A 26,514-nucleotide genomic window follows, 5' to 3' on the forward strand; every position below is an offset into this window, starting at 1 on the left:
CTTGTGGAACGGCTTAATACCATGTCCCTTTCTAAACTACTCGTTACCTCTTTCTAAACCCCTCCCATTAAGTAGTAAGTTTGCCCGATTGTATCACCACTCACCCAGTCTCTCCAACATTTACTACTATGTAGTAAACTTAAATTGAAGAGATTTCCCAAAAGAAATTATAGGAGGGGTGAAGCCTGAGATTTCCACTTGAGGGTTTGTGAATAGCATTTTTTAATAAGTAGTACAACTTTACATACTACAAAATGGAGTTTGTGAATCGAATCCCTATGGGTTGTGGCACCATATTCCATAAAGTATTTGATTACGTACTGAGTCATGGATTGGAAGGCAGCACGATCATTCTTAAATGTTGGTATCTCAGCAACAAAATACTGTGCTTTCAGAAATGTGCCTCTAAAATTCCTGTGCTGCCCCTGCTGTTTAATAGTATCTTTCTCCAGCAGTGTACTAACTGGACAGTCTTTGCATAATTGACCAATAGCTGGGCCCGGCTTTAACATTGGTTGCACCTAGTGAGACAATCCTTTTTGCTCCCCCTTCCCCATGACCTCATTTTTATAGATTTCCAAACTACCACCCTCCAATAGTGTTACACATCTCGCCTTAACTCTTCTCTCACATTTATTTACTTTGTAGCTCTACTCATCCCAATATATAGCGTCAGAGCGCTTTATATCAAAGACACCATGTTGTACAGTGAAAATATGTCATGCAAACGTGTAAATGTATATGTACTGTTACGAAAGACAATAAGGACTGCAAGGTGTAGTAATCAATGTCATCCATACTGATAGGCTTTATATGTTAAGACGTTTTGGTCTGGAGAAACAAAGGGGAGGATTTACTACGTTTTCATGCTGCACAGTCCCCAAGGTGCTGCGATGTTTTTGTGAAAAAGAGAGTGCACAACAATATCAGATCTACTAAGAGATGGTGCTCTCTCCTCTAGTGCCAACTTACTTAGTGATTGCCTTGCACCAATGCACACACCCATGCACCATAGTGCAAATGTGTGTCTATGTTGTCAAGTATGGTTTTATAATAGAAGGGCACCGTTCAAGCACAAATTCTATGCTTTCACAAAGTTTAACACTTATCCACTTTACAGCGCACATACAAAGTTGGAAAGGTTTGTAGGAAGTAAATCTTTTCCCCAACCTCGCGGGTGTGTAATTTTGTATGCAAATCCCATTCTACTAAAGATAGTAGATAGGGATTTGTATCAGAATCCATTGGTGGGATCATGGAGACGTCTGTGTAAAAACCCATGGCATGCCTTATCGATGCATATAGTACTACTTATGATACCTTCTTGCTACTTTCCAACACAATTCAGGATTTGCACTGGAAAGAAAACCCTAAAAAAACGCTTTGCACCTGGTTTGCTTAACTTCTATAATGAACATCAGGCAGAAAGTGTTAGTAAATCTGCCCTTTAAACTCAGGGTTTGAAAGGTAACTCCATATTCGGGGTGTCATTTTAATAAAATGTCATTGCTATCTAAGGAAACCACTTTTATCAACGTTAGAATAACTAGTGGCGGTCGGTATTTTAAGAGGCAGGGAGGCAGACGGGTGGGACACACATGCACACATACGCATATGCACTCACAGCCATGCATACACACACCCACAAACACATCCATTCACAACTCTCAATACCAAACATTCATACACACATGCACACAAGCATGCACCAAACATTAATTTAAAAAAAACACACACAGCTCTTCCTTAGGTCTCTATAAGGGAAGGCATCAGTACCAACGTCATCACAAACTGTGATGGGGTCAGTGAGACCGCTGACCCTACCCCACTCTGTGATGAAGTGTCACTGATTGACACTCAACCATGGGCGTTTCAGGGCTTAAAAATGAAGCGCCCAGGTGCGAGGCAATCAGTGACGCTACTCCTCGTCACTGAGTGGAGGGCCTCAGGGACCTATGCTGTGTTGAGGAGATCACACCCACAGGAGCTGTGACGTCCTCAGCCCAGCAAATTTCAGCTCAGGCAGCCAGGAGCCTGCGCATTTGGATCATGTCTGGCGCCTGGCTGCCTGTCCTGAAAATGAGCAGCGTCGGTCAGGCTGACCCTTGTGCAGGCTGACAGACACTGTTCGTGAGGGGCAAAAGATGGGGGGCGGGGCCACAGCCCCAATGAACTGGCAGCGACTATGAATAACAAAGATTGAGGAGGAAAGCAATAAGAATATGAATGTATGCCTTGTAATTTGCATGCAATTCTTTGGTGCCAGTTCAGGTTGTTCGCCGGTACAACGCAGGTAATTACTTCACATGCCTTTGCCACGTATTTTTTAGCATGCATGTTTTTACTGCGAATATGCATTTACAACACATGCCAATACCATGCATTGTTTTTAGATTTAAAAACAATGTATTTGTGGGGGGAGACCCCCACCTCCAACTTACCTTAAATGCGTGGTATTAGCATGTGTGTTAAATGCATATTCGCTGTAAAAATATGCGTGCGAAAAAATGCGTGGTAAAGGTACAACGAGGTAAAAACCTTGTTGTAAAGGCTGTTTCCCACAAGGGTTATACGCTGGTACAGTGCAGGTAATTGCTATATTAGAAGTTATGTAACTTAAGAAGTCCAAAAAACAAAACAATCTGTTTGACAAAAGCAGTACCCCTCTGAGCTAGCTACACAAAACGCAAATTTGTGATTTTCAGCAGGAACATTACACTTGTATGCTACTTTAGCATGAGTCTAAACTGTACCTACACAGATCTCTCCATTAAGTGCAGTAACCACCAGAGTTACCATGCTGTTATTAGTCCCTGAAAAATGGTAGGCACAAAAAGATCTCTGCAGGCCGCTCTAAACTTACCTCAGCATGTAAAAGGGCGCCGCCCTCGACCTTGACACCTGGTGCGAGGGCACTGATCGCACCACCCTAACAAAAGCACTGACTGTTTGAAGTGTAAAACACAGTAATAATCAGGGTTCAGTGGACCCCTTGGCTCCAGTGGCACTGCACCTTCTGCACTCAGTGTTTAATTTGAACCAGTGGTTTCCTGTGCTCGGCACTAATTGCCAACACCGGGCCTTATGACAGTCTGCCACATGGTGGTACTGCTTGTGTTTTTTTTTAGAAATGAGCACAACAGTTGCTTATTAATTTAATAGACATTAAAATGACTAATACCGGCCACCCTAGCCATTCTTATAGCTTTGGTGACCTGGAATCGGCTGAAGCGTCACACCTGAAGGAGTTCAATGTTCATATGTGTGCTTGTACTGTCACCGGAAGCCCTGGCCAGAAGAATGGGTGGTGCAAGCTGCAGAGGCCTCCCAACGACAGCCATGGCACCTATTATTTTTTACAAATTAGGTACTGACTGCACCAATAGAAGCTATACACCTCCCTGCAATTTACTTAAGCAAGTGATAAAGTAGGGGTAGAAGTGCATACAAAGGAGTGTGGGAATTGGTTTGCCACCTTTCCCAGAGAAAAATACCAGTCATTTGTTCACTTATTAATATTCTTTAAAGGCCCAGAGATGAAACGTAATAGAACTTTACATATATTTATACATCTTCATTATACATATACTCTCCAACCATCCGTCTAAAACAATTTTGGGAGCTTAGTGAACCACAGTTACCAAAGATGCTGTGCTCATAAGCAAACACAGTCATGCAAGGCCACCATATCACCTTTTTAAACTTTACAAAGGGGGCTTTTTGGGATTTTCGGTATACCTAGGTCATGACTGGCAGCCTCACTCTATGGCATTAAGGGAACAGTTTCAAAGCTGGGACTTTCATGTGACAACCTTATGAGTGGTGGATGTTTATTTTGTATCCATTGAACTAATTAAATGAACATACTCAATGGCGAATGTTTGTGTGGTAAAAGCACGATTAGAGACCATTCTACTGCTTACTCCCAAAGGGTGTATTCTGATTGGTCTGGAGGCTTTGCCTTTCTAGTCTTTCACTAGAGCTCCATAGCAAGCATGGATGGCTTCCTTTCTCAGTCAGTGAACAGTAAACAAACTAGGGTTCTTATGAGATCTGTGGGACTTAATAAGCATTTATTGTAAAACGTCTAACCCATAAAGACCTCAGGCAGATAGACATTCTCAGTACAAGCCTCCTGCTTGTGGAATTGACCTCCGGCAGCTGGACATTCTCTGCACAAGCCTCCTGATGGTTGAATTGACCTCAGGCAGATGGACATTCTCTGCAGAAGCCTCCTGATGGTTGAATTGACCTTAGGCAGATGGACATTCTCTGCAGAAGCCTCTTGCTTGTGGGATTGACCTCAGGCAGATGGACATTCTCTGCAGAAGCCTCCTGCTTGTGGGATTGACCTCAGGCAGATGGACATTCTCTGCATGAGCCTCCTGATGGTGAAGTTGACCTCAGGCGAATGGACATCTCTGCTCATGTCTCCTGCTTGTGGTATTGACCTCAGGCAGATGCGCATTCTCTGTGCAAGTCACCCACTAGTGGAATTGACCTCAGGCAACTGGACAGTCTCTGTACAAACCTCCTGCTTGTGGAATTGATCTCAGGCAGATGGACATTCTCTGCACTGACCTTCCGCTGTGGAATTGACATCAGGCAGATGCATGTTCTCAGCACAAGCCTCAGGCTTGTGGAATTGACCTCAGGCAGATGGACATTCTCTGCACAAGCCACCGCCTTGTGGTTTTGCTGACCACGACCATGAACATGATCAACCGTGCTGTGAACCCCATCTAAGTTTCTGCTAGAGTATGATTTGGCTCTTTTAATTAGATGCTTTCATTGTACATCGACAGTTCGGCAGTGCCCTCTACATCAACACACCACTCCTGTAATGGAAATGCAAATGTATGAATTACCTGTTTAACATCACATCAAATAATATCCCTTCCCTACCTATAGCTCTTTCCGATAGGTCCAACAAAGGACGTGAACACCGGTGCAAGAAAAATGGAACTCTATGTACAGGGCTGGCCTTTTTCGCAGGCACCCATCAGGCAGAACTAGCGAACACATCGCCCATGCTGAAGTGGTCTTCCACCTGTGATTATTCACACACAGTAGACACCCACCCACTTGATGAAACTGTAAACAATGCAATAAGGCAGTGCATGTATGCAATGTGTATTGATCTCACACATCACAGTGAATAATTTAAACATAAGCTTGTTAACAATCATTCAATTTATTTGTATGTATATTGAGTTACCTATTTAGTAGCATGACATTTTGAACAGACATATGTTACAATAGAATATTAACAGTATAGAGTATCGTAGGTGATGTGGTAGTTAACATGAAAACAATTTTAAGCGTACGAGTACTTGTTGCTGTGTTTGAGTCTGAGCAGCAAACACTCCCAGACATACTCATGAATGATAAACGACACTGATCCTCTTCTATTAGTAACACTTAGCAGCTTCTCCTGTTTGGGATTAGGTGTATAAAAGGGCAATAAAGTACTGTAATCCCAGTTACAATGGATGCGAACACTCCATCCCTCATCGGTATCCACTGCTGTCATTAGATGCTCAGATGTAGTTTGTGGTTAACAATCCAGCACGCCTCACAAAAAGGTGAATACCTCACTAATGCAGCCTTTCTTCGCAGCATCCGTCCCCACCCAGACAGACATGTTTTCACTAGCATGGTATATAGAGCTCAGGAAGGATAATGAAGGAGGCTCTCTTTGTACTTCCAGGTTATGTCCTGTCTGTAGGGACTTTGCACTCAATTTCAGTGATATCACTCTCAGCTGATGTCCAACGTTAGTTCTCCGAAAAGTGTCACATCCACATTGACCTTTTAACTTTTAAACCTGCTCCTTAGACCTATTCTGATCCAATAACTATGTATATTCTCACTTGCAATATAGAATTATAGATGAGTTACAGTGAATAACATGGATGTTTTCTGACAGAGGGGGCCTAAGTGACATCAAAAAGACAATGAGAGCAAAGCTCATGCTCTCCACGCTGCCAGTCAGACCCAGAGGTGAAAATCATCAATTATTTACTTCTTACTGATCTATTATTTTATGTTAATTATAGTCTCCTAAATTATCTGTCATTGCTTTCAACAGCTACGCAAAGGTACAGTAGTACATAACATGGTCTCTCCTCTGTGTCCCAAAATTTAAAAAAAGTATCTGACCTCCTGCAGCCCACCCTCACCACACTCTGTACCCTCCCTCCCCTTTTGAAACTGCACCTCCTGCTCTCCAGCCCTGCACTGACAGGCTGCCGGAGAAACCTAGAAGTCATTTGTAATGAAGCAGCAGTGGGTATCAAGTTATATTACCCACTGTCATGTATCAATGTCATAGCAGTGAATTGCTGGATTTAGAGACCAGTTTTCATGCTAATGGCCTGTAATGAGAGCCATAAATAACAAACGCATTAATATCCATAGAGCTCATCTCTCCATTGCTGAGGACTTCCTGACAAGCGTAATGCACCAGAGTACCACCAATAGGCAGAAAGAAACTACATAATCTAGTGTGACTTTATTTTACGTTACTTTACCCTCTAATACTTAGCAGAGGATATAGGAGGACTCGAGGTACCCCCTATACATGGAATTTAGCCTGCACAACTGCCTATAAACAGCTGAAAGCGGCACTTTACACACATCCACAGTCAAGACAAGGAGTTAAAGATGCTCGGCGTCTATATAAATCTGCTTTAGAGGTGAGAAAAGACGAGGTATAACGAGATGAGATGAGATAAGAAGGATGATCTCGTAGAGGCGGTAGAGTGAGAGGTAAAGGAAGATTGTGGGAGGTAGTAAATTGCCCTTTCTTTTCTGAATATGATACCCCGAGGGTTGACTCTTTAATTCCAGCTGATTTATAGGTGACCCATTTCTCAACAGTGTTTTAATCAGAGAACATGTAGGTTACTTACCCGCAACAAATAATGCGTTGGGTATGAACCTTCAAAATCAGCAGGGTTGTCTTAACTCAATAGAAGTCTGGGAAGTAGCCTTAGCAATCCGGAATAGCATTGCAGAGGAGGTACCCGTGCCAGATGGTGTGCCAGCTGATATTTTTTTCAACCAATATTAAATAATGGGCACCACTGCTAAGAAATGTAATGAGAACCTTAGCGATAGGCCATATACCTGTTTTACGGAGGTCAGCCATCATTGCCTCCATTTTGAAGAAGGGGGATAGGTTTTCACCATCTGCTATCACCCAATATATTTAATCGGTTCTGATGCCAACATCTTGGGTCGGGTACTTCTGTCCTACCTGAAAGCATGGGCAGAAGAAAATGGCATACAATCAGAGGGCAGTAAAAAACGACATGCGAACAGATGTACAATATTGGGTCAGACCTTGAATTGGTACTGTAGAATAACGCCTCAATCTCTACTTACTGCTGGGGAAATATGTCATGGTCAAGGAGGGTGCTTTACACTTAGACTTTATGGACCTCTCTAGGGCCTTCGACCTCGCAAACCATTTGAAACTGGATCCTAATTGAATAGATGAGTTGGAAAAGGAGTTGCTCATCTTAATGAAATGCCTGCATCACAATACATTGGTTAAGGTCTGTTATGGTTCACTAGGTGAATATACCTCCCAAATTTGAACCGTGAGGGGCATGAGACAGGGGTGCATCTTGCCCCCTTTTAATTTTATTATATATAAATAGGATTAATAACCATTTATTATGTAAAGGAAAGGATATGACTCGAATGGGAACTAAGGGGCATAATATCAAGAACGGCGATAAACAACTCAAAACTTTCCTCTTCTGTTAACCGGTTCTGTCTTTGCTACTTCTGATACTCTCTGTTGGCAAAGCGCTGGGATGCTCCAGGGTAACCGTGCGCTGTACAAAACCGATTTAATAATAATAATAATAATAATCTTTAAAAAGGCGATAATGAGCTTGATAATATGTCCTTGTGAATTCCCATAGCAGCCCAGGTTCTGGTGTTGACCTGGGCTGCTATGGGAATTCACAAGGGAATATTATCAAGCCCATTATCGTCGTTTTAGCGGCAGTTTCCTGCCGCTAAAGCGGCGATAATTTTATCTCAGTTCTTGATAATATGCCCCTAAGTTCATATGAATTCTACTGTATGCAGATAATGGGACTGTTTGTTTACTAATGGTTAATATTTTATCTGGTTATTGTTCATATCTATGAATTGCACATATTGTGCTTTTTATACTTTTATGGCATGTGCCAAATAAATGTTACTGACAGAGTGACTAAGGAGTAAAACTTCCTAAGTTCTATGCAAGTTTCTTACACATCATGTTTTTGCAATGCACTCAGGGATTAAACAAATGACACATTTTGTGTAGTAGCTAAACAAATATCATACCTGGCTTCTGATTGCTAGGACCCGAAGCGAAATACTCTCAGAAGAACATTTTAACAGAAGTATAACAAGCATTTTAAACATTACCAAATGGAAAACGTTAGTGCCTGCTGCCATACTCAATCTGGTTGACCGGTGCACTGTTAGATGTGTCTTGCCTGTCAGAGGTTAGATCAAATGGGTCAGGGTCAACACTAATTTGCATAATGCTGGGTCCAAATTGAGGTGACATGGTGTGCAAAAGAACGATGGGTTGGGATGCTACCCCGAGCAAGTGCTGGTGGTTAGACAAATTTCAAGTATTCCTCCCATCACCTTTTGTATGTTTCATTTACAACCCACAGTGGCATGGATATGCCCGGACATGGGTCCTGTACTCACTGTGTCACTGGAACTACTGATGAGCCCATAACTAGGGAGTAACCAGTCTTGGGTTCGGGAGGACTTGGCTTGGTAGTTCAGGCTGCACTCTTCCCATGAAGATCAGTGTCAAGACTGATTTGCATATGGCTGGGTCCAACTGAGGTGACTTGGTGAGCAAAAGAACAATGGGTTGGGATGCTTCCCCGAGTGATTGCCAGTGTTTAGACAAATTGCATGCATTCCTCCCATCACCTTTTGTGTGTTTCATCTACCACTGTGAGTGGCATGGGTGTGCCCAGACGTGGGTCCTGTGTTTACAGTGTCACTAAAACCAAGCTGTTCCAGGTTATTGAGCCCATAACTAGAGTAAAAACGGTCCTGGGTGGCTTGTGGTCCGGGTCAGGAAGGACCTGACTTGGCAATTCTTGTGGAACTGTTCACATAAGGAGCAGGGTCAAGACTGATTTATATTTTACTGGATCCAAACTGAGGTGGCATGGTGAGCAAAAGAATGATGGGTTAGGATGCGGCACCAAGGGATTGGCAGTCGTTAGACAAATTACAAGCATTCCACCCATCACCTTTTGTGTGGTTAAAGTGTAAAATATGTCATGTGAACCGAAACATAAAACATTAGTTCAAAACTCAAAACTCACTCTGTTGGCTCCCAACAACTCTGTGTTGCCATTTCTAAAATGGAATAAACCCATTAAATGTAATGGTGATCAGAATCACACCCAAAATACTTTATATTAGGGTGCCTTGGAAAAAAGGTCCTGGGAATCCCACAGTAACTGGCCCTCAAAACACACCGACGAGGATCCTCAGATCAAGAACAGAGTCTGGTCCCTCAGAATACAGAGTCGTAGGCGGTGGGAAACCCTCAAACTATATGTGAAGGCACAACTCAACCACCTCCTCTTTATAAGACTCTTGAAAACTGAGCAGTTCAAACAAGCTTTCAAGGAGGAAGCTGAAGCAATGAGACTAAACTATGCCACATGTAGTGATGTCTCATGGGATACTGCCTTTAGAGTTTGACATCTTTCTAAGTGCTGCTTAGAAAAGGGGTCCTGAAAACCAGTTGAGGCAAATTTATGTGATGGTTGTGTCACGTTTGCACCACGCAACTTGGTGCTTGTGTGACGCAAACCTTTAAGTCAGATGTTTGAAGGCTTGCAAAGCCACTTTGCGTGGCTCTGAGCTGCTCAGAAAATCAGGAGTAACGCAACTCAGCGCAAATCATTGCATTGCGTTACTATTCCCTCGGAAGATGTTCCATGGGGGTCATGTGGGTGTTCCCGCACAACTCCCATGGATTTTCATGCATCCACAGATTTACAAGAACCTGTAAATCCGGGGATGCACCAAAATCTGACACCTTCCCATGGCAGGTGTAATGAGGAGAATTATATCTATTTCTACTTGTTTCTTTCTATGTGTCCTGCATTCTGCAGCACCAAATATAGTAAAAGGAATATGCCTCCCTGGATTGTTTTTGTGCAGGAAGGTGTCCCTTCTTGCACAAAAACAGTCCTGAATGCAACGTACTTACACAATAGTGCAAGGGTACCTGCATTGGTGCTGGGATGCTTAAAGGGTGCCAGCACATGGGAAAGAACAGGAAGGCACCATATTGCCTTAAATACAGCACATTCCTACCCTTTTCCTGTCACGCTGTGCAGCTGTGCGTTCCTAGGCCATAAATATGCAGCAGAGTGTGTCTGTTAGAACATTTGCATACCCACATCTCACTCAGGTGTGTTACATCTGGGATGAAATCCTTGGATAAAAAGGTGCAGGGTGCTCTGTGTTGTGTGATTATATGTGAGCCTGTTTCTTTACTTATCAAGTTTATAGTAAACAGTATGCACTTTTCTTTTTCATTCTTCTGCTTTTTCCATTAAATTCAGCATTTTCTTCGCTTTAAGCTGTTTGTTTCTTGCTCTGTCTGACTCATTCTGTCTTCAGAGCTGTGGCAGTACACAGATATACAGAATGCATTTGCTTTTGATTGGTTTTGACTGGCAGAAACATCTCCTTGCTGTATATAAGTTCAGTTATATTATCGCACTCCCAATAGGTGAGGTCTCTTGAAGAGGCCAATCAGGAGCTGGAGCTGAAGATCCGTGAATTCCTGAAGACAAGATCACCAGTGATCGACCAGGATCTGAGTGATTACTATGCCAACATCAGTCTGCTCCAATCACAGGTACTGTAGAGGCTTCTGTTTTCTTGGCTTTACCAATGCCTATTATGTTTGTGAATATTTTAATATGAAGGCAGGTATTTATTAAAACCAAGCATTGCACTAGTAGCTCCTGACACTGAAGAGGACTACTTATTATGCGGACTACTTATTATGCAGTTGTGCACATTGTGCAAGAGCTAAATGCTGTCACTCACAGAAAGGTAAGCCAGTGGCTGAATGTTCTGACCCTCTGCCCTACGCTGTATGCTGTGGTGTGCAAAAGCAAAATGTGAATGACATTACAGCATACCAATGGATGTAAATGGCTGACTGAAAGTCCCATAAGTAAGAATGTATAGTTTACATTCTTATTTTTTTTTTAAACGTCTTGGCTAATACAAGACCTAAAAAGGCTGGAGGTCTGCTGTACGAAATGTACAGACTCCATCAATCAATCTTTTCAGTTGTATGCATGAATAATAGCCACACTGCAGCAACTTGGACACTTTTGAGTTGGTGGATAGAGACAACCATAAATCCCACCTGCTATCTCCAATGAGGGATTCCACATTCCTAAAAAAAAGTACCTCCCATTTTTTGTCTTTGTGAAATGCCAATCAGATGTGAAAAATCCCACTAATTCATAACTGGTTGGAAAACTCTGCTTTGTGAGAAGGTTCCAATATAGGGTGTAGCTTTTACTTTTATTTCCTGATCTAATTATTTATTTTCAAAAGGAAAACACACACCTACATTTCCTGATTTTTATCAAATTTTGTAATCTAAAAATACAGCAGAGCCAGCAAAATAACAGCCAGATGGCAATTATTAGGGACGTAGGACTAAATCCTAAAGCGGGGCCCTCTAGATGTTTCTTTCATTTTTGCCAGGTGCTAAAAGCACTAGTTTCCAGGTAATAAAAATGCGCTGAGTGAAAGAAAAAAACATGGTGTCTGTCCCCATCTATTTATATGGCCATATACGCGGCCTCTTTTATTTGATGAAGCTGGCAGGTTAGCTATTATTTAATAATCTATGAATACCTTTTGCTGAAGCAGTGTGTGGCCCTGGAAATCCGAGGGGCTGGGGCATAATTCCTCATGTATGCCTCCTTCTGACAGTCCTGTTCTAAATGGATACATTTTTAGAAAGGAAGATCAGTATGTGTCTATTAAATGTATAAGGATGAGTTCAGGTCACTTGATCGACATAAGAGCTCATGAAATTCTCCTATACACATATATAGAGAGAGATAAGTGTGGAAGAGCGGGTGTCAACAAGCAGTTTTTCATCTCAGGGTTCTCAGTATCGACATAGACAACACGAACGCTGTTTTTGCTCTCATTGTCTACAATGTCACTTGCAACCTCTCTTTGGAAAAAAAGGTGAGCGCAAGGTAAGTGGTTTTATGCCTACCCAGGTGGTTGTTGACTCCCCCGACCCTGCCTTACCGCTCTTAACTGTGCCGGCCACCACTACCTACCTGTCATCTCCCTTAGACATTCCCTTCTGCCTAAATTTCCACGTAAACCAATACCTGGTGTCCTGACACACTGCCTCACTTCCCTTGGGCTTCCCTCACTTCATTTTCCCATATATGCACTCATATTTGGTGTCTTACCACGCCTAGTTGTTTATGATGTTAAATCAATGGAATAAATAGACTCATCCTTTTGCTCCGATTAAGCTAGGAGGTGTGAAATTTGCGTAATTTGCTTTTGTGTAATTATGTGAAAGTTCAGGCAAATTATGCAAAATTACATGTAAATTCATATCTATCAGTTAGCACTATATTTTAGCACCAAATGCACCCTCACATCAATTTTTGACATGTGAACGCATTTTGAACTATAAAATGATTGAAAAACACAATTGCAGTGGACAACAACAGTTAGCGTTCTGATTGCTTGCGTCTCGCACAACAATTTTGTTGCAAATAGCTGCATAATTACGTAACGTGACTTAATGGTGTCATTTCAAGAATTTCACCTAACTAGCGTAACACCATATTCCAGAAATCACGCTTACGTCTGCTTAATTTAAATTTCACCCAGGCTTAATGAACCCCTCATATGCCCCTATGAGTAAATCAGAAAAGCAATTCAACAAGGCTATACACTCAATCGAATGGGCATATTTAAAGCCATTGTCTAAGGGAAGTATCCAACTTGAATCCAGCCCTGAAATTTGAAAAAGCCCAAATTAATAGCATTCCTCCATGCAGTGCTTAATTTGTAAAAATTATAAATACTGGTGCCCAAAGTTGTGCTCGGAAGCCGACGCAACAAATATAGGGTTGCTGAACACCAAAGATGCTTAGGGGCACATGCATCAACCTATTTAGGAAGTGCAAACGGTGCGAATCGGTAAATTCCGCCGTTTGCATTTCCTAAATACGTTTTTGGGATGCATGAAACAATTTTTCAAAATTCGCTTTTTTTTTGCATTTCCTAAAAATGCGAATGCATTTAAGGAATCACATTTGTGCGATTCCTTAAATGCAATGCATCATTTTTAAAAAAAATGCGAATTTTGAAATAGGAAGTGCAAATTAACACGAGGTTGTTCCTCGTGTTAATTTGCGAAATTGTTTCAAAAAGCACAAAAATGCATTTTGAAAAGTGTCATGTTACAGACACACATGTCCTTAGGACATGTGTGTGTGAAACATGCACTTTAAAATACATTTCAGGGGTGCAGGGGGGGGGGGGGGTCCTTTGGACCCCCCTCGGCACCCTTGCATTGCATCAACAAATTGCGATTTCCTAAAAAAGAAATGCAAAACGGCATTGATTCCTATGGGTCTCTAGGCCCATAGGAATCAATGTAATGCCATTCCTTAATTGCGATTCTCAATTAAGGAATCGCAAATTCCGAAATTTAAGAAATCCTAAAGAAATTTAGGATTTCTTGATGCATAGGATTTTGCAATTCCTAAATAGCGATTCCTTAATTTTCACTTTTTAGGAAATACAAAATCCTAGATTGATGCATGTGCCCCATAGTCTTAATTCCATCTCATATCACTTTCATCCATCACCACACACTCCCTGACTCTTTATCTCACTCTTGCAGGTTCCTGCTTTCTCCCTTTATCACGATTTTCCCGTCTTTCTTTTCCTCCTTTTTCTCCTGGTGTGTTTTTCTCTCTCTTGCTCAAGATTAAATTCTGACGAGGAAGAATAACTAAGCGTATCAGTGTTGAAGAGTGAAACGGTTGATAGATTGGTGAAGATCCACAGACAAATTCAACAAACATTTGCAGGTAGCATCCCACATTGAAAATTGTCAGAGAGTTACCGCTACGAAGGGCAGGAGTAAATCTGTTTTCAAAATGGGAACGCAACACACCAAAAATAATGCTGTGTAGGGTGATGGATTTCTTCATGGAAGCACAAAAAGTTAGCAAATTTATTTTAACTTGACATACCTGCATGAAGAACATAAAAATGTTCATTTTCATCAGTGTCATTGAATGGGTATGTGAGATAGTCACAGCTTCAAAACAGTATTCCTGAGAATTTAGCAAAATTCCAAAATGTACTCAAGACATAGGCGAAGGCCTGTATCACCCAAAAATCTTTACACTTTAAAAGCTTAAAAATAATTTTTCATTATAGTATCTAAACAGACAGTCAAGTGAAGCAAGCGGTTGTGAAGTCGTGGGCTCCTGTGCCAGTCCTATGAAGGCTTCCTACTTCCCCTGGCACTGCCCTTGCTCTCTGTGATGGGCACTTTAGACCCAGTACTCCATGCATGTGACTTCTTGTCTTCCTTACAGATTCAGATGGCTACCATGGAGAACTGGGGGTTAATGCAGGAGATAGACAATGAGAGGCTGGCCATGGAGGACTTTAAAATGAAGTAAGTAATCTCTGCTTGTGCAGTGCCATCTTAAAAAATAACACCACAGGCCCAATTCACAAAGGTAAACTTAGACCTGAAGTCAAACTTCAGACCTGAAGTCTAAGTTTAAACATGAAGTCAAACTTCAGACCGAAAGTCTATGTTTAGACCAGTCTAAGTTTAGACCTGAAGTCTAAGTTTGGACATGAAGTCTAACTTTAAACCTGAGATCTAAGTTTAGGCATCAGATTTTAACTTATACTTCAGGTATAAGTTTACTTTTGTGACTTCAGATCTTAACTTATACTTCAGGTATAAGTTTACTTTTGTGACTTCAGATCTTAACTTATACTTCAGGTATAAGTTTACTTTTGTGACTTCAGATCTTAACTTATACTTCAGGTCTAAGTTTACTTTTGTGACTTCAGGTCTTAACTTATCCTTCCAGTCTAAGTTTACCTTTGTGAATCGGGCCCTGAAACTATACCATCAACCTCTAAAACTCATACTATACACTATCTTGTTTCTCTGCGACATGATTGGTGATCATTGGGGCAGAAGAGGGGACCGTGGGTAAAAATAAAAATTGGAAAAGTGATTTTCGTAAAGAGTGGACTGAGAAAAACAAGCATTTACAAAGCCTATGAATTACCTTTTTTTTTAATCACAACATATAGGAATGAATAGACACATACACATACAGAGACAGACTGATGAACACAGCCACAGGCCTCCATGCCCACACAGATTGAAACACTCATACAATTACCTAGGCACATAGGTACATAAGTACAGTCCCTCGGAGCCCTATGAACAACTGTCCTGTAGACTTCCAAGCACAGCAGTGACAATACACACATCCATGGTTCACAGGTGCATATTTATTGATTTAGATCTTTCATAGAGATCCCGAACGCGTAGTCTTGTGGGCACTATAGTATATCAAATGCAATCCAATGTGGAGGAAGCAGCGTCCAGCGGAATGTGAGATGAAGCCTTTCTGTTCTCTAGTACTGTAACCCTGTTCATGATGATGGCAAAGATCAGATGATAGCTTGTTTAAAACGTCAATCTTCAGAGGTTTTCTGAATAGCAGACAGACTCAGCTCTCTGCTGGTATTCCAAAGTTTAGGACTCTGGACACCCTGGTACCTGCCTTAGCGTGTTTGTCATTGAATCACATTAGGTCTTTTGTTTGAGTAGGCCTTGTGGATGGTGCATAGTGCTTTTGAATTTAATCCAGGATTACACTGGGTGTCTTGGGAGTGAAATGAGATCTGTTTTCACATTGTTGTGTTTCCAGAGGATGAGTCAGCATCTGGCTGCATGATGTTGCAGCTTTTACAACTTGTCAAAGAGCTTTTGTTTGGTGTCTTGAATAGGTAGCCTGGTAGTAGCACTGTCAACCCATAGAACGGGCTCTGTCAGTTCCAATAGTAGATTAGTGTTTTTCATTAGTGGCAGGATGTCCCTTAGATTGGACAATTGTAGGTTAACACCACTAGATACAGCTGTCACATGTGCAACAAGTGAGAGGTCTGTGGGGAACGTTATCCCAAGATTGTTTACTTTCTGAGATGTGGACATGCCAGAAAGGCTCCTCCTGGGTCATTCAAAAGGAAGCTTTTCATTTGGCCCTCCTAGAACGAGGAAGTCTGATTTAATTCCATTTAGACAAAGAAAGTTGTCTCTCTTCTCACAAAAAGAGTTCTAGCTGTATTTTGTGGTTTGGCTCTCAGAGTTGAAATCCATTCATAATGGATTTGGGTATCACCAACATAGATTTGAAGCGTATGTGTGTTAGTGGAAGCAAGTAAATGTTGAACTGTAGCAGTCAGTAGAAACATCCTTGTGGGAAACCCCAGGTCACCCTACAAATTGACAATTCTTCTATTCCAATGCTCATTTGACGGCTTCAGTTGTTGGGGAGAATACATGGGTTCAGCTGTACCAGACTGTCAGGTCATTCATTGAGTCTTGACAAACTGGCCAGACAGCACACGTACAGGCACACAGAAAATAAGGTGATTTTCAGACACACACAACACGTAAACAGACTAACACTACACATACAAACACACACACATAGACATGCACTCACAGATGAATGCATTGATCATAAAATATTATACAAATGGCTTTCATGGAATTTCACTTGTTTTTGTTTTGCATTCTAAATACGTATGAATGTGTGACCACTGAGTAAGTTAGTAATATTGTAAACATCAACAAATCATTTTGTGACAACATCCAGAGATAATAACCAGTGGAAAATGAATACTTAACTGCGATACAAACCAGGGATTTGAGTTGGAACCATTTTATTCTCTGTAGAAAAAAGACACTAACTTCTACCAGTCATGAAGCAATATTTTATCAAACATACAAAAGGTGATGGGGGAATAAGTCTACACCATTTGCAGTAGCTCTGACTAGCATTCCAATCCATCGTTTTTCGCCTTCTGCCACTCTAGACAAAGCTCTGCAAGAAGACTATAGCAGTTACTGAGCAAAATGTGGCTCTTTTGAGAGAATGCAATGTTATAACTTGCAAATTTGGTGAAACAATCTGCCTCATATCCGACTGCTGAAATAGTAATATCTATGTCTTGCATGATGTTTACAGTCCTTAGAGACACCAATAACAGAACTTAAAACCACACCTAGCAACTGTAAAAGAAAACAGACACTTGCGGTAGCACATAGAAGCAAAAATAGCCAGCAGGCAACACGAAAAGCAAAGGCAATATGGCAAATCAATAGACCACAGCTCCCCCATGTCAGCTGGAGCAAAGCAATGCTAAAATCCATGCATTGCGGTGACACGGTTATATACTTTTTCTCTATATATGTGAATGTAAGCAGGGCATTGTGACAGACAGAAACCTACAGATAGGTAATAATGAGCAGGCGCCGGGTTCCTATCGAGGGAAGAATGTGATAAGAGCTTGGAAAGATGTACCAGGCTTCCCAGGTGAAGGCGGAGTCTATTAGTTTCTGCAATCCTTGCTTCGTTGTGTCAACTTCAGAACGAGGCTTCACTTACTAGAATGGGTAAATTAAAATGTGCAATGGACACCACAGGTTAACAAAATGATAATTAGTTTAAAATACTTAAAAAGGTGCCATAGTGATAAGGCTTTTGTGAACCTGGAAAAAAAGAAATCGCAATAGAATAATAAATTGTATAATCACACGTTAAGGCACACGTAGATTTTTATTCTCACATTCGTACATGCGATTAAGGCAGTGGCTCCCAAACTTATTTGACCAGTGGCTCCCTTGACCTAATTGGCAGTTGGCCGTGGCTCCCCACCATTTTTCCACCTGTGGGCGGGTGGGGGGGGGGGGGGTAAGCCCAACCTCTGGAGTACTTCCTGTTGTCTTCGTTAAATTAATTGGGATGCAATGAAGGTATTTAATCATATTTGTAACAAAATAAAAAAGATAACAGTTGTAAAAGGGGAAAACCAAACTTTTGTTTAATGGGCTGATACGTTTTCTCTCATCGAGAATGTGAACTCAGGCGTGGGAAGCTGTATTGAAACAAGTGACCATACTGATGTTTCAGTGACCATACTGATGTTTCCGTAATATTTGAATGTATTCCCCTTTTAGGGACCATCCGAGAGTTGAATATATGGAATATGAATTTAAAATGATACAAAAAAGTGTCTTTTGTTTAAAAAACATCTTCAAATGTGCATTTACAGACAGGGCCATTGTCATTTTTCTAATCTATTCTAGACCAAACCCAGTAGCACTCTCGGTTAATCTGTAGTTAAATTCCACCAAGTTAAGATGGAGCAACTCAGTGTTATCATTGCATACTGGAGGAAAAATGCACCCAGCAGATAAAATCAATGTTTGAATATCGACTGTGTTCCTATAACTAATAGGTAAAAACAGTTTTAATGGTAAGAGATAATACAATATATCAAATGCTCTCATTCACAAAAATTGCAAACAAGAATATAGTTTTTGAGAGGAGGAGCTAATTTAGCGGAGGCTACGAAGCGTAAAACAAATTTGTCCCCATAAAATACACATATCCTAAATACAGACATTCCCATGGTTATCCTGAAACTTTGGTTTGGATCAGGCATCCTTAAGCCACGGTGGACAAGTAAGTTCTACATTTTGTTGGAAAAAGTCATTTCCCATTCACTTGCAATTTGAGACTTTTGGTAAACTGAGGAAGAGGGGTCCTGTTTACACCAACGCTGCTGATGGAAGAGCCTTCTGGCCATGCCTGACTGAGTAGATGGTGCTCTTGATGATTAATAATGTAAACTTTTATCTTCTTCCAAAAGACCTGATGGATTGACTGATTGGCTGTCGACAGCTAATTAGATAGCAAGGTTTAAATTTGGGGTCCCCAAACTAAAAGTATTTAGGACTTTTATCTATGAGAAAGAGAACTTAACATCCATCCGTGCCATTGAATCAAGGTCATTTAAGTGTCAATCAAACACCCCTTTGCATCACTTTGTCAGAACAGCGACCTTCATAGTTTGAGTGCAGGTCACCACTTTGGGTAGACAGGATGGAGGCAGTCTTGAAGAGAGACCAGCTAAGAGGGATCTTGATTATGTTTTACACAAACTAGAGTGCTTCTATCATTCACTGATTGGATCAAAGAGAGCAAATTTAGACCCGTCCGTCATACCGCCATTTCATGATTGGCCAGCTGAAATTCTGATGAAAGTACTCCTGCTATTTTGGTAGAGGCACATTCAGTGACCCCCCCACCCCCAACTCCCCCCGTCTTAGGCATAGGGAAGCTTAAAAACTGTAGGTGGACTGTAGGTGAGTAGCTGAGTCTAAAAAATCATGAGTTCTGTTTATCCAGAGCTGGTAGAAGTGTTTAATAATTAAGATGGATGAAAAAAATAGAAAATGTGTGACCAAGGCATCAGAGATCAAAGCATCAGTAACAGGAGTAAGAAGCCAGTGGAACCTGGAGGCTTGTAAGAGAGAGTACAACACTCTATTTGCATTTGTTAGATACGAGACATGGCTGATGGGGCGGAAGAGAGTGGAGCAGGAAATCAACGACCTGCGCAGAGTACGCGACGAGCTCACCCTGGTAAAGAGCGACCTGGAGATGCAGATTGAAGGCCTGAATCAGGAGCTGGTGGAGCTGAAGAAGAACCATGAGGAGGTAGGCCTTACTGCACCCCGAGCACTCAGGGGGACAGGACACACTGCGGGGGTAGGCCTTACTGCACCCCGAGCACTCCGGATGGCAGGACACACTCCGGGGTAGGCCTTACTGCTCCCTGAGCACTCAGGGGGGCAGGACACACTCCGGGGTAGGCCTTACTGCACCCCGAGCACTTAGGGGGGCAGGACACATTGCGGGGGTAGGCCTTACTGCACCCTGAGCACTCAGGGGGGCAGGACACACTGCGGGGGTAGGCCTTACAGCACCCCGAGGACTCAGGGGGGCAGGACACACTGCGGGGGTAGGCCTTACTGCACCCCGAGCATTTCGGGGGCAGGACACACTGCGGGGGTAGGCCTTACTGCACCCCGAGCACTCCGGGGGGCAGGACACACTCCGGGGTAGGCCTTACTGCACCCCGAGCACTCAGGGGGCAGGACACACTGCGGGGGTAGGCCTAACTGCTCCCTGAGCACTCAGGGGGCACAACACACTGCGGGGGTAGGCCTTACTGCACCCCGAGCACTCAGGGGGGCAGGACACACTGCGGGGTTAGGCCGTACTACACCCGAGCACTCAGGGGGGCAGGACACACTGCAGGGGTAGGCCTTACTGCACCCCGAGCACTCCGGATGGCAGGACACACTCCGGGGTAGGCCTTACTGCACCCCGAGCACTCAGCGGGGCAGGACACACTGCGGGGGTAGGCCTTACTGCACCCCGAGCACTCAGGGGGGCAGGACACACTGCGCGGGTAGGCCTTACTGCACCCCGAGCACTCCGGGGGGCAGGACACACTCCGGGGTAGGCCTTACTGCACCCCGAGCACTCAGGGGGCAGGACACACTGCGGGGGTAGGCCTTACTGCTCCCTGAGCACTCAGGGGGCACAACACACTGCGGGGGTAGGCCTTACTGCACCCCGAGCACTCAGGGGGGCAGGACACACTGCGGGGTTAGGCCGTACTACACCCGAGCACTCAGGGGGGCAGGACACACTGCAGGGGTAGGCCTTACTGCACCCCGAGCACTCCGGATGGCAGGACACACTCCGGGGTAGGCCTTACTGCACCCCGAGCACTCAGGGGGGCAGGACACACTGCGGGGGTAGGCCTTACTGCACCCCGAGCACTCCGGATGGCAGGACACACTCCGGGGTAGGCCTTACTGCACCCCGAGCACTCAGGGGGGCAGGACACACTGCGGGGGTAGGCCTTACTGCACCCCGAGCACTCAGGGGGGCAGGACACACTGCGCGGGTAGGCCTTACTGCACCCCGAGCACTCCGGGGGGCAGGACACACTCAGGGGTAGCCCTTACTGCACCCCGAGCACTCAGGGGGGCAGGACACAATGCGGAGGTAGGCCTTACTGCGCCACTGAGCACTCAGGGGGCACAACACACTGCGGGGGTAGGCCTTACTGCACCCCGAGCACTCAGGGGGGCAGGACACACTGCGGGGGTAGGCCTTACTGCACCCCGAGCACTCAGGGGGGCAGGACACACTGCGCGGGTAGGCCTTACTGCACCCCGAGCACTCCGGGGGGCAGGACACACTCAGGGGTAGCCCTTACTGCACCCCGAGCACTCAGGGGGGCAGGACACAATGCGGAGGTAGGCCTTACTGTGCCACTGAGCACCTTTGGGGTAGGGGTTGGGGGGCACTGCCTGGGTAGGTCTTACTGCGCCACAAGTATCCAGAGGGGGCAGGACCCATGCTTGGTACTTCCCAGTATTGCAACTTTGTAATGTTAGAAATCATGGTCATAACTACTGCTTATCTGAATAAGACTCGTTTTTTAAAGAGACCAAGATGAAACACTCGATATTTACCTGTGAGATTTGAACCTCAGGTTTTTCACAAATCTCTGCAATAGATGCATTAACCCGTAGAGCTATCGTATTGGTCATGCATTTATCCCTCGAAATCACAAAGAGTAGCAGCATCACTTTCCCTCAATTCTCTTAGTAATAAAGCAAGACCAAAACAAAAAGGAAACATTGGTTTTACTGACCAGTTATCCTGATTAAAGACACGCAACCACATGTTGTTAGGTTTCTGGACAAAAACGATTATATGTGTTTCAGCCGTGGTCAAGACTAGCTGAAGCTGGTAAAGCCTTGTTTTGACTACACATTTGACCTGGGAGGACAGAAACTGATTGCTAAAATGGGTCCAAAAAAGCGAAGGTATTTGCATGTAAGTTAAACTTAATTACACAAATAGTTTTATTGAGGAGCGTGAATAGGGCGACCAGATGGCTCCATGTCAGCAGGACACCACACTTCCATTCCTGGACTTCCATGTGTTGGTGCTCAATTAATAAGAACCAAGACTATAACTCCCAGAATGCACTGATATGTAAAAGCAAAGCCTAGGCATGGACGAAAGAGTTCTCTCTGTGTATTTCTGTTTGATATTGCGAGTCTCTCAGTAAGCCATGCCTGCCTTCAGGGGTATCTTTTCAGTGGGTGTAGAACTGTAACCTGCTTTTAACACTCGGTTTCACCGTTTACAGGATTAATCCCTTATTACATATATTTGTGCCAATTAACACAAACTTATGAGGGGAGTTTGATAATGGTTGAAGCAGTAATTTTTTTTGAGTTATTACTGTATTAACTCTGGGGCAGCAGGCCAGAATAATTAATCATTTTGAATAATTCATAAGAATGTGGGAGCAGGTGAAGTGGAACTAGAGATCTTGTAGGTACATGCTTAATTACTTTTTAGGTGACAGCCTACCAGACAGCTTGTCTGGTTTGGTAAACACATCCTGGGGATATTCAGAAAGTTCGCCTAGGAATGTATTCCACCTGTTGCTTACCATTGGCGTTGTGGTTTGTAACTCACATTTTCTGGCTTTCTATTTGCTGGCTTTATTTGCTTTAGTCTGTCCAGCTCGAGTTCGTCCCTCCTTTTGCTCGAACATTGTTCACTGTATTCTTCCACTAACTCTCTTTCTGTAAACAGATATTTAAATCTTGTTCTGATCTTGTCACATTGGCTGTGCCTTCAAAGGCATAGGTGGAATGTCAGGCTGTGTCTTTCAGGGAGCTTGCTGTTTATTTTTCTTTCTCTGACTTCAAAGTGGGAGGATTTATGAAACAATCATGATTGCTAGTGGGGTCTGCTTGAGGAAGTCTGTACAAATGTTATATTTTTTCTAGCACAAATCAACATTTAAATGCCTGTAAATGATCTGTGCAGATGATAAAATCAATACATTGGGTGATAACATTTCTTCTCATTGTTTGTGCTCTGTATACTTTTATCATCAAAACTGTATGTGAGTGCAAACGTAATGGTGATTTCAACTGAAGATGTGTTGTATGTAATGGCAGTACACTACCATACTATGAATACTCAACGTTACCACACTCAACTCTACTCTGCACCACTCCACACCACTGCACTCTACTCTACACTACTCCACACTACGCCACTCCACTCCACATTGCATCACTGACTCTTCTCTGCATCATTCCACTGTATGTCGCTCTACTCTACAGCACTTCACTCTATGGAATTGCACTGTACCCCACACTACTCTACTATGCACCACTGCACTTTTCATCCCTGCACTCTACACCACTTTGTGCCACTCCACTCTGTGCCACCCTAATCTGCAACACAGCACACTATGCCACTGCATTCTATGCCAATGCACTCTACACCACTTTACTTAAAACCAATGCACTCTACACCAATCTACTTTGCATCAAATCACTCTAGGCCATTATACTCTACACCATACTATTCTACTCTGTGCCATTGCACGCTATGCCACTCTACTCTGCACCACTTCACGCTATGCAATACTATTATTGCACTCCATGCCACTTTACACCACTGCACTCTACAACAGTATACTCTGCAACACTGCACTCTCTGCCACTCTGCGTTATGCCACTCTGTGCCACTGAACTCTCCACCACTGAACTCTACGCCACTGAACACTATGCCACTGCACTCTACGCCAGTCCACTCTAATTTACTCTGCGACACTGCATTCTACAACCCTCTAGTCTATACCACTGGACTCTAAGCCACTTCACTCTACTCTGAAACAATCTACTCTGCCATTGTAGTCTATGCCACTCTATTGCACTCTGCACCACTCCACACATGCCACTCCACCCCACTCCAAACTACACCAATGCACTCTACACCACTATACTTAAAACCAATACACTCTACGCCACTTCACTCTAATTTACTCTGTACCACTTCACTGTACATCGCTTTACTCTGTCCAACTGTATGCTACTGCACTTTTCACCAATGCATTCTACGCCACTCTACTTCACACCACTGCACTCTACTCTGTAGCACTGCACTCTTTGCCACTAAACTCTCTGCCACTGAACTCTGCAACACTCTACGCCACGCTTCTGCACACTACACCAATGCACTCTACACCACTCTGCTCTAGTGTGCACCAATGCACTCTACAACACTATACTTAAAACCAATACACTCTACGCCACTTCACTCTAATTTACTCTGCACCACTTCACTGTACATCACTTTACTCTCTCCAACTCTATGCTAATGCACTTTTCACCAATGCATTCTACACCACTCTACTTCACACCACTGCACTCTACTCTTTGCCACTAAACTCTCTGCCATTGAACTCTGCAACACTATACGCCACTCTTCTGCACACTACACCAATGCACTCTACACCACTCTCCTGTGCACCATTGCACTCTGACACTTCACTCTACACCACTTCAGTCTATGCCTCTCTACCACACCCCATGCACCACTGCACTCTTCACCACTGCACTCTACACCACCTCACGCCACTCCACTCTGCAACACTGCATCTACGCCACTACTTTATACCACTCCACTGTACCCTACACCACTCCACTCTATGCCACTTTACTCTACTCTGAAACAACCTACTCAATGCCACTGCACTCTAGGCCACTGCACTTTACTCCAATCTGCGCCACTCTGCTCTGTTCCACTGCAATCAGTGCTTCACAACTCTACTTGGCGCCACTGTACTATACTCCACTATTCTATGCCACCACACTCTACCCTGACCCACCACTATACACTACTTTACATCACTCCACTCTCTTCTACTCCGAAACAATTTACACCACTGCACTCTATGCCACTCTGCGCAACTCTACTCTACCCTGTCCACTCTTCCACTGCACTGTACTCTATGCCATTCTATACCAAACCACTGCACTCTAAGCCAATTCACTCTACACTACTTTACTTAAAAGCATTGTATCCTATGCCACTGTACCTGTGCCAACTACTATGCACCACTGCACTTTATGCCAATATACTCTACAACATTCTACTTTATGCCACTGCACTCTACATCACTGCACGTTACATCACTCTACACCATTGTTCTCTGTCACTGCACTCTACACCACTCTATTCTACTCCATGCCACTGTACTCCTTGTCACTTCTCTCTGCAACACTCTATTCTGTACTACTCTACTCTGCACCATTGTACGCCACTGCACTCTATGCCACTGCTCTCTGCAACACTCTACTCTGCATGCCTGCACTCTTCAACACTGCACTCTATGCCACTGTGCTGTACTCTACACTACTGCACTCTATGCCACTCTACTGCACTCTATGCCACTGCACTTTTTGCCACTGTGCCACTCTCCTGTATGCCAATGCGCTCTACACCACTCTACTCTACATCACTCCAGTCTTATGCCACTGCATCCTACCCTTCACCACTTCACTCCACTTTACTCTACATAACTCTACTCTGCAGCACTGCTCTCTTTGCCACTAAACTTTGTGCCACTTAACTCTGCATCGATGCGCACCACTGTATTTTACGCCAATCCACTCTAATTTACTCAGCACCACTGCACTCTAGGACACTCTACCCTATACCACTGTACTCTACCGCCACTTCACTCTACTCTGAAACAATCTACTCTATGCCACTTCTGTCCACGCCACTCCATTCCACTCTACTCTATGCCACTCAAATTTATACCTCTGCATTCTGTGCCACTGCTCTCAACACCAACGTTCTCTATACCACTTTACTCAAAACCAATACACTCTATGCCATTGAAGGCTATACCAATCTACTCTGCACAACTGCACTGTACGCCACTATAATCTACTCTGCCACTGCACTCTATGCCACTCTACACCATTGCACTCTATCACTTTAATTTGCACCACTCTATGCCACTGCACTCTACTCCAATGCACCCAACGCCACTCTACTCTACTTCACTACTTTCTACGACACTCTACTCTGCAGCACTGCACTCTCTGCCACTGAACTCTTTGCTACTGCACTCTACAACACTACACTCTACAGCACTCCACTCCACGATACTCCACTCTATGATGCTCTACTCCAGTAAACTCTACTCCACTCTGTCACTCCACTCTACAGCACTCTACACCAATCTGTGCCATTCTGCGACCCTACTCCCTCTTTGCCATTCCATGCCACTCTGCTCCACTCCATTCTATGATACACTACTCCACTCTACGCCACTCCATCTATGAGAATCTACTCTGCTTTACACCACTCTACTCTACACCATTCAACTTCACTCTATGCAACACCCTCTACA

The 26,514-nt window shown here is 43.5% G+C and overlaps 1 protein-coding gene across 1 annotated transcript in view; it reads left to right on the plus strand.

Annotated features, from left to right (window-relative positions):
* Window positions 1–26,514, plus strand: part of LOC147717217 (keratin, type I cytoskeletal 19-like) — a 68,921-nt gene that overhangs the window by 3,379 nt on the left and 39,028 nt on the right. The window contains exons 2-4 of the mRNA XM_086920497.1: window positions 10,793–10,921; window positions 14,682–14,764; window positions 19,754–19,910. Of these exons, the coding sequence (XP_086776623.1) occupies window positions 10,793–10,921; window positions 14,682–14,764; window positions 19,754–19,910 (369 nt within the window). The remainder of the gene's footprint in view (window positions 1–10,792; window positions 10,922–14,681; window positions 14,765–19,753; window positions 19,911–26,514) is intronic.

Source organism: Lissotriton vulgaris, chromosome 5, assembly GCF_964263255.1.
Source record: "Lissotriton vulgaris chromosome 5, aLisVul1.2, whole genome shotgun sequence".
NCBI lineage: Eukaryota > Metazoa > Chordata > Amphibia > Caudata > Salamandridae > Lissotriton > Lissotriton vulgaris.